Below are 9,441 nucleotides of genomic sequence, written 5' to 3'. Positions count from 1 at the left end.
GGAAAATCAGCAGCTATTATCATTGATAAACTGCTTGAGATGAATAAATTCTGAATCTGAAAAAAAAAGTGATCTATATATGTCACTAGTGTTCATTGTGGAATTGACAGTATTTCTTTCCCAAGCAGTACAGAGAATAGATGATTTTTTTTTTCAAGCTAAGTTCTTTTTTTCTTTTTAAATTTTTATTTTATGTAGACTCCACACCAAACATGGGGCTTGAACTCAGCTCTGAGATCAAGAGTCACATGCTCTACCAAATGAGCCAGTCAGGTGCTCCTCAAGCTAAGAAGTTCTGAGGTTCCTGGTACGAAAAAGTTAATACAGATTTCATAATTTTAACATAATTTAGTAATTTGTAAATAAAAATAAGTACAAAATAAAAATACTCATGTTAAATTTTCTATATGGATAAAAATACAAATAAGAAAACAAACTGAAATCAGAAAGATTCTTAGTGATCACGTATTTCAATACCATGATGTTGATGGATGATAACAAAGGGTGATATCCCTCTTTACTGCATAAATGCAGTTTTAATCCAATAAATTTCTCATGTTACCCTCTTTTCTAGATTATATTAAAACTCACTAAGACAATTCATATCTACAATTTAACTATTTCCGTTTCAAAGCCTAAAAAGAGTCCTCTGAGTTCTAACATTCTTAATCAGTTATTATATTCAAATTCCCCATTTCAGCAATTGGTTGCTGGTATGCTTTACCTCTAGCCCTCATGAATATATCTACTTAATTTGGGCCATCTATGCTTCAATCATAATAACCCAATAGTATAATTTTTTTTTATAACTTGTATGACCTAAGAAAAACTTAAAGCTTCCTCCAAGTTAGGAGTGATCAATGTAGAAGCAAAAAGTAGTTTTTACAAAAAGAATAATATGAGTACTACCCCAACTCTCAGAACCTTCCTAAGGTAAAAAGATTCCTTCAAAAGGGTGATATTCACAATATGTTCTAGAAGGATATAAATAAATGAGAAGAATTTGATGTATAACTCCAAAAACAGAAGGGAGATTGCTTAGATTATAGATTGTCCCTTAAAATATGAAGGTTTTACAATTATTTGAATCTGGTGCTTTCTGCTCAATCACAAAAAAAAAACATCCAAGTTGACAGTCCATGATCAAATATGATATGACTGAAGTGTCTAATACAAAGGAAGCCATTTGAAAGAGGAAAAGCCAGCCAGGCTGTGGATACAAGCATACAAAAGTGTAACTATAAAGAGAATACCAGAAGTCAACATGAAAAAGGGCAGGGAAAACACTAAATTAAGACTACAGTGATACTAGGCAGGCAAGAGGAGACACAGTAGTGAACATCTAAAGCACTTGTCATGACATGGCTGTTTGTACCTGATGCTGTCTCTTCCTCTGCTCCCTAGGCTGCATGAAACTGACTCAACACTAACCGGTTTATATGTTCATTCTTGAAGAAATGAATTCTCAAGCCCCCAGATTATGCTAACACCACAATAAAAAGATAACATTCTCTGTGGACTTCTAGGCAAATCCAAACTGTGAAGAAAAATTTGAAACTCCTATTCATCTTTTGTCATCTGAAATCAACTTCTTCCTCCATAACTTCTTCATGGCATTTTTCACTTCTGCATTCCTAAGTGTGTAAATCAGAGGATTGATCAAAGGTGTTCCAAGTGTATAAAATACAGCTATCATCTTATCCATGGGAAAGGTGGTTGCAGGGCGTGTGTATAGAAATATGCAAGGACCAAAGAACAAGACGACTACAATGATGTGGGAGATGCAGGTGGAGAGGGCTTTCCTCCTCCCTTCAGCACTGTGATTTCTCAGAGAATACAAGATGACAACATAGGAGCACATCAGCATGACAAAACTCAGTGTACAAATGGCCCCACTATTGGATACCAACAGTAGATTGATCACATAGGTATCTGCACAGGCAAGTTTCAACAAGGGCTGCAAGTCACAAAGATAGTGATCGATCACATTGGGACCACAGAAAGGTAAACTCAGGGCCAGAAAAATCTGAGCTAAAGAATGCACACAGGACCCCACCCAGGCAATAGCCACCAGCACAGCACAGACCTGTCGACTCATGATGGTTGTGTAGTGCAGGGGCTTACAGATGGCCACATAGCGGTCAGCAGCCATGAGGATAAGGATGAAGATCTCCAGGCAGCCAAAGAAGTGGAATGAAAAGACTTGTATCATGCACTCCCTGAAAGAGATTGTGGCCCTTTTCAAAAGTGCATCAACAATCATTCTAGGGGCTATGGAAGTACAGAAGCAGGTGTCAGACAAGGATAGGTGGAAAAGGAAGAAGTACATTGGACTCCCTAGTGTCTGGCTGGTCTTGATAGTAGTAATAATCAGAAAGTTACCCAGCAATGTCCCCAAATAGAAAAACAAAAAAGTGACAAACACTATTTTTTTTCTAACAGGATCCTGGGTCAATCCAAGCAGAATGAACTCAGTCACATTATTATTCAGGTGCATGATTTCACGAATGAGGAGAAGGTTGAGTGTGAAGTTACTGATCTGTAAAAAATAAAGGAATTAATTCATGGTGTGATATGTGGTTTTATGGAATATTTTAAGAAAAATAAATATTTCTCATCATGGATGTATTAGGGATACTTTCCTACAAGTCACTTCAACCATTCATTTGTCCCTCTGTTTATTTATTTTATTTTTTTAAAGATTTTATTTATTTATTCATGAGAGACTCAGAGAAAAGGCAGAGACATTGGCAGAGGGAGAAGCAGGCTCCTCGCAGGGAGCCCGATGTGGGACTCGATCCCAGAACAGGGGGATCACACGCTGAGCCAAAGGCAGATGCTCAACTGCTGAGCCACCCAGGCATTCCTGTTCCTCTATTTATAATGACCATTTCATAGGGTCATTATGAGTCTCAACAAGTTTATGAAGATTATATTCTCCTAAGGCCCTCTTCAGATACAATCTTGTAGCATTTAAATGATTCTGATTAATTTTGACAATTTAATGAATATAAAGCTAAAAGATATGGCTCCATTTTATTATCAACTTCATTATTTCTTCATATTTAATAAACCTTTGGGCCCGTGTTTTGATGGGGTATTACTTGGCATTTTGGTTATATTTAACTGCCCTTGGAGGTTCATGATATAAACGTAAAATCACACCTCATTTTGCCCCATAAATACTGACTTCTTTATGCATATATTTATCACCATATATTTGTTATACATATTAAAGAGAATGTTTATTTTTATAAATGTATAATATGACTTTCTTCACTGAACACCTGCTCCCAGATATTACGGCTTGAAAAGAGGAACAGGAAATACTGATAACTTATTCTTTTTTAAGATTTTATTTACTTATTCACAAGATGCATAGAGACAGAGAGACAGAGACATAGGCAGAGGGAGAAGCAGGCTCCCTGCAGGGAGTCCAGTGTGGGACTGGATCCCAGGACTCCGGGATCATGACCTGAGACGAAGGCAAACACTCAACCACTGAGCTACCCAGTGCCCCTTATAACTTCTAAATAATATTCTATTTCCTTCAAACATATTTATGATATTTAGTATTTGACATAAACTAATGTAGATAAGTGAATGAATGTTCTTTGATAGTTGATAATATCTCAAATATTGCATTTCTAATTTTCTCCTTCCCATTTCTGAAAAGCACTCCTTAGGAGACCCAAAATCCCTGACGTTACATACAAATGAAAAGGAAGTATTATTACTCAATAGCTCATGTTTTCAGTAATCCAAATTTTAGTTTAAGCACTTTGATTCTGAGCTCATTTGGGGAGATACCACCAGGCAGTTCATGTAGGACAAATCATGATTGTAATCCCCAATAGGGTTTTTATTTTCCAGGTACCAAAAAAATCCCACATGCTTGTAACAGCAGATTCAGAAGAGGTGAGCAGGTACAGTTTTAGACAAGAGGAATAGTAAATAGTCAGAACTGACTTCATTCCAGGGCACCTGTGTGGCTCAGCGGTTGAGCATCTGCCTTTGGCTCAGGTTATGATCCTGGGGTTCCGGGATCCAGTCCTACACTGGGCTTCCTGCAGGGAGCCTGTTTCTCCCCCTGCCTATGTCTCTGCCTCTCTCTGTGTATCTCTCATGAGTAAATAAATAAAATCTTAAAAAAAAAAAAAAAAAAAGAACTTCATTCCATTTGTTTTCTATCCTGGCAAAGTCAATAATCATTCAGCATTGAAATTTCACTCCTTTCAAATGAAGATTTCCTTTTTCAAATCTGAAAAATAAACGATTACCACTGAGTTCACTTCCAAAAACAAAATATTTTCTCCCGACCTTTCTTCTCAAAGATCTGTGTTGAGAGGGACACTGCATGCAAATAAAAGTATAAACTCAAATGTGATGATATATTGAAATACAATTTGGAAGACTAACTTATTCCATTGTGTTCCTTCCCAAACTCATCATACCTTCAATATCTGTCTTGAAAGTTGTGTCCGTAGCACAGATAGACTAAACAGACAGAAAATTTCCCTTATATATACTTTACTCTCCCTCGGTAAAGTTTCTTCTCCCCAGCATACTTGAAATGTACCTTATCTTCCTCCAAAACAAAAACCACTCTTGGGAAAGTGTCTAATGATGTTATTTACTTTAGAATTCCAGTTTGTTGTTGTTTTTTAAATCTCATTCAAATGTGTAATCTTTGGCAAAGATTTTAAACCACAAAAAAAAAAATGAGTCTTGGTGTCATAATCAGTACAATAAGCTCATTCTTTCCTTATTCATTCAAAAGAGTGATCCACTGTAAAATATTCGTACTTGAAAAATATAGCCTATGACTGTAACCACTCTTTCAAGTGTGTGGTTTCGGTTTGTATGTTATCAATCCCTTTAGACTGTCCATTTATAAAACAAAATTATTTACACATGTGGACATATATTTTTAAATAAATTAAGAAGCATAAATATATATGGTTTCATTAACTTGTTAATAACAATGATTCCTCATCAAATACTTAACCATCAGCTTAATCCTTAATCTCCTTCCGACCAGGAATATCATTTCATTTCTACCTACTTCAATTGTCTCAAAACTTCAGGACCCAAATTCTAAGAACCTTCCTCTGGAGATCTTCAGTAATTATTTTGTGATAAAAGAAATCCGCCCCACCCCCACCCCTTGTTCTCCAATGACATCCTTTATAGTTTTTCTTATAATATTACATTCTATGCTTAAAGTCAATTACATGAGTGCTTTGTTTAACTTCTTTTTTGGAATAAGAATCTTTGAAAACTATTTATTCTCAAGATTTTATTCTCCACAGATCCAACCCCAATGCCTTGTACCATGTAGATACTTAGCATTTTTAAATTACATTTTCTCAATTATCTCTTAACATATAATATTTATCTGATTGTTTTATTAATATTCTGATTATAAAACACATCCACATCATTAGTCTACAGTGGCCTTCTAACTGTTGTCTATAGCAGCCAGACAAACATGCTCCCAATTTATAAATCCGGGAAGTAAGCTGAGATCAATTTTCAACAATGTAGTAAACATGGAATAGATGTTGTATTCTGAAGAGCACCACACAGCCATGTCAGATTGTGAGACTCTGACATCCATAAAAAATGATCATCTTAAACATTAACATTTTTTACATGAATCCTTAATTCACAAAGAATGCAAGGAAAGCCTTGATATTTTTCATATCTTCCTGCAACTGAGGCATGTTTTTGCCCATGTCTTTGTGGATGACCATATGTCCATTTTTTCCAAAGACACATCAACATCTTTCATCTGGTTCTCCAAGGAATCTGATACAAAGGTGAGATGCAATGACCTGGAGACAAATAGCACTAGTAAAATAGCTAGTCTTCTAATAAGTACTGTACCTACCTAGACTTTTCAAACAAGTTTAGCCAACTTTTGAATGGTTCAATTTGTCAGCAGAGTAATGAACAAATTGCATGTTGCGTTTGGAGATAAAAAGAGGAGCTGAAAGAAAAACACAGAAAAAAAAGTGGAGGATAGATGAAGGTGGAATAAAAAGTATCAAGCGGATCATTCTGACCTAAAAATCTGTTTTACTGCAACAGCCATGGTGAGAACCACTGCTTTCCCTGAGGACTTTCTTCAACTAGCCAACCTTCCTTGATTCGGTTACACTACATTTCTAACTTTGAGAGAATCCCTACACTCATTTCTATGCAAAATCCACCATTCTCTGTGGAAAGGTTAATAGACTGCCCCCAGATTCTTTACCCTTAAAAGCCCAAATTGAAGAAGGATTAAAAAAGAAACCCTCCAACATATATGGTGCATTACCTTTCATTTTCATAATACTGCATTGTCTCCACATCGCCATGTTTCCTCTGAACTTTTCATGAGAAGTAGTTATTCAGGTCTCGGACTAAATCTCAGATGTGTGTCAACTGCAAATTAAATTCTTATGATATTATTTTGGAAACATGTGAAGAACACTAATTCCATATTGGAGTTAGTTGCACAACTTTCTATTTACTTTTTAGATTTATTTATTTGTTTATTTTAGAAAGAAAGAGAGAGAAAGCAGGGGAGGGGAGAGGCAGAGGGAGAGAAAGAAAGAGAATCTCAAGAAAACTCCCCACTGAGCATGGAGCCCAAAGTAGGGCTTGATTCCAGGACCCTGACATCACAACCTGAGCTGAAATCAAAGGTCAGTTGCTCAACAGACTGAGACACCCAGACACTTCACAACTTTCTATCTAAAACTGTCACTTAGAGATGGGATAGCTGGTATTCTCCAAAAGCTGTCAAGGTCACTGCCTCAATTGACCTTTTCTCTAATTTCTCACCAGCCATAAATAAGCTATTCTAACTTTTGATGTCCAGACTGAGGACTTATCCTCCTCAGCTACCTTATGGGAAAAGCATTTGTGAACTTTTCTACAATCAACCACCTCAAGAAACTATAACAAACCTTAGGACATGAAACTCATCCTCCTATCTCCACACAACAATGGGAAGCCACACAAAGGCTTTCACATGCCTGGTACTCATAAAATACTTGCTGAGTTCAAAGATTACTTTATTCCCAAACTTATATTTCATTTTATTTCTTTACTATATTAACAGTAAATTAAAAAAATATTCTCTTTTTTTCTGTTCCCTTCTCAGACGAAGTGGAAGGAATAGTCACAAGATATATGGAAATATATTTTTAAATCTGTTGGATTATTCTATAATGATGCCTCAAGTACAAAGATGTGAGCAATCTGTCACTTACCTGTCAGAACACTACATGTAAGTTAGTGCCAAATAGTTCCAACCCTTTTTGAAAGCAGCCTTCCCATAGATCACCAGAAAAAAATGTCCATTCTGCATCCCAGAGAGGATATTTTAAGACATAATGAAATAAAATATTACCACCCTAGAGAATATGATTCCCTAAAGTTTTCCCTTCTTTGTTAATCAGAAACATCTCAGATGTTGTAATACATTTAACTTTTGATTCACTCATTTAGCCCATAGTAGAATAAGTTAGCCCTCCTCAGACTCAGGAACCAAATACACATAAGAGTTTGGTGATATTAGGTGCCTCAGGCTGACCAAAGATACAGAGAAAAAAAAAAAGGAAAATACAAATGAATAGTGCTAGAGAACAGGAAGAAGAAAAATCTATCCTTGGCAAAAGAGAATCTGAGCCTCCAAGAAATTACTCTGATCCCACTCAATGTCCTAAGTTGCCCTTCTGCTCTTTAGGAAACAAGCTTCTCTATATCTAATAATTTATTCAAAAGTACAATCTAGGGAAGACAGTATGGTGTCCTAAAACTAGAGGTTCTGTTTTGTGTGCTATAGCCAACCCCCACCAAAGAACCAGAGATCTGGAGCAAGTGATTTGAGTATTAGTATGTATACCGAAAAATATCTCATATTTTTTCAAATACATTTCCATTTGTTTTGCTAACTAATATTAGTACAAAGATACTTGTTAAGGAATTCATTTTATTGAAATAATTTTATTTCACCAAATATTTATTAAATGTCTTTTATATACTACCTTTTATCATTTTATATAAGTCATATCTTTTCACTTACATAACTATTTTATGAAGTAGGTGTTAACAATGAAATTTCACATGAAAAATACTTAAAATTCACAGAAGTTAAGCAGCTTGTCAGGATGCACATCTATTAAGTTCAGCATGGAGATCTGTATCAATAATTCTCTTTTTTTCATCATTTTTCCTCAGTATATATATTTTCCTGACAGTAGCCTAAGTTGAAAACCAGGAAGTACTAGAAAATGATGATGAAGGAAATTTCTAATGGCTAGTATTGGTATCTAGGTTGAGGAGTTTAGGATTAATAACAAAGCAATAAGATTAGTTTGAACACAGGTAGGTAGCCATATAATATATGAGTGAAAATTTTCAGTAAGCACTTGGATTTTTCTTAAGTATAAATTTCAAGATAGGAATGTAAAACTAGATTTTGATATTACTGCTTGTAAATGATAAATTAAATCAAGAAATTGGGTAAGGTCACCCTGCACAACCAAAAAAAAAAAAAAAAAAAGGTAGGTAGTATGGAGAAGTGAGGCAACAATAAAATATAAGGTTACATCAACATATAAAAGAATGCCTGAAAACTCTTAAGAAGCATGTTCAAAGATCATGAGTAAAATCACAAGAGGACGATGACTTGGAATCCAAAGGAAGAGACTTTCAGCATGAAAGCACCTAAGCACTAATGCCTAAAATTCAGATGTATACAAATTCTGATTGAAACGCTCAGTCTTAGAAAATTAAAAATAGGAAAATGTTGCATGAGAACCAGAAACCAAGAATTCTGATTTTATTCCTCAATTCTTTGTAAGTTCCATAAGTTTAAATACTCATTCAGGGTGTGGATCACCACTATCTTATTTTTTACCATATCTACTAGCAAGCATTTACAAACAGCAGTTCATATTGTGCATTAAATTACCTGTTGGTTACTAAGTGAATGAATGAATTAAATAAGTAAACCAAATTGAAAAAAAGAATTTGAGTGATAATTTATAATTACTTCTGAAAAATTACCCACATGATGATAGATGAAATAAGTTGAAGACATTCTTTCTGAACTGCTCTAAATCTACTAATTTAGAAAGACAGCAGATAGAAGTGAGGTCAGGTCTTGGGAAACAACTAGGAGTCCCTTCATTGATGTGCCTCAGTAGCATTTAGGATCAATAGCACTGAGACATTGGATCCCACTGATGATCAAAAAGGGCCTTGAAACTGTCAGGTTATCCTCATAATAGAGTGTGATATTTTTCATAAAGTGGTGTAGAATGTAGCATCAATAAGGAGGACCTTTGATGGACATTTGCTGTTTGGAAGAAACATATCTAACACTTCAGCAGATACACCTTTCCTGCCTCACAAAGATGCTAAAGATGAACTATAAAATCTGTC

At 35.3% G+C, this 9,441-nt stretch overlaps 1 protein-coding gene across 1 annotated transcript; it reads right to left on the bottom strand.

Annotated features, from left to right (window-relative positions):
• Positions 1–1,564: 1,564 nt before the first annotated feature.
• LOC140613359 (olfactory receptor 4C16-like) lies at positions 1,565–2,497 on the bottom strand. Its single transcript, XM_072791890.1, has one exon. It carries the CDS (start codon positions 2,495–2,497, stop codon positions 1,565–1,567), a length of 933 nt encoding a protein of 310 aa, XP_072647991.1.
• Between the last annotated feature and the right edge of the window lie 6,944 nt (positions 2,498–9,441).

This window comes from Canis lupus, chromosome 21, assembly GCF_048164855.1.
Source record: "Canis lupus baileyi chromosome 21, mCanLup2.hap1, whole genome shotgun sequence".
Taxonomy (NCBI): Eukaryota; Metazoa; Chordata; class Mammalia; order Carnivora; family Canidae; genus Canis; species Canis lupus.
Note: the sequence above shows the minus strand (reverse complement) of the source record. Positions and strands in the feature narration are given on the sequence as shown.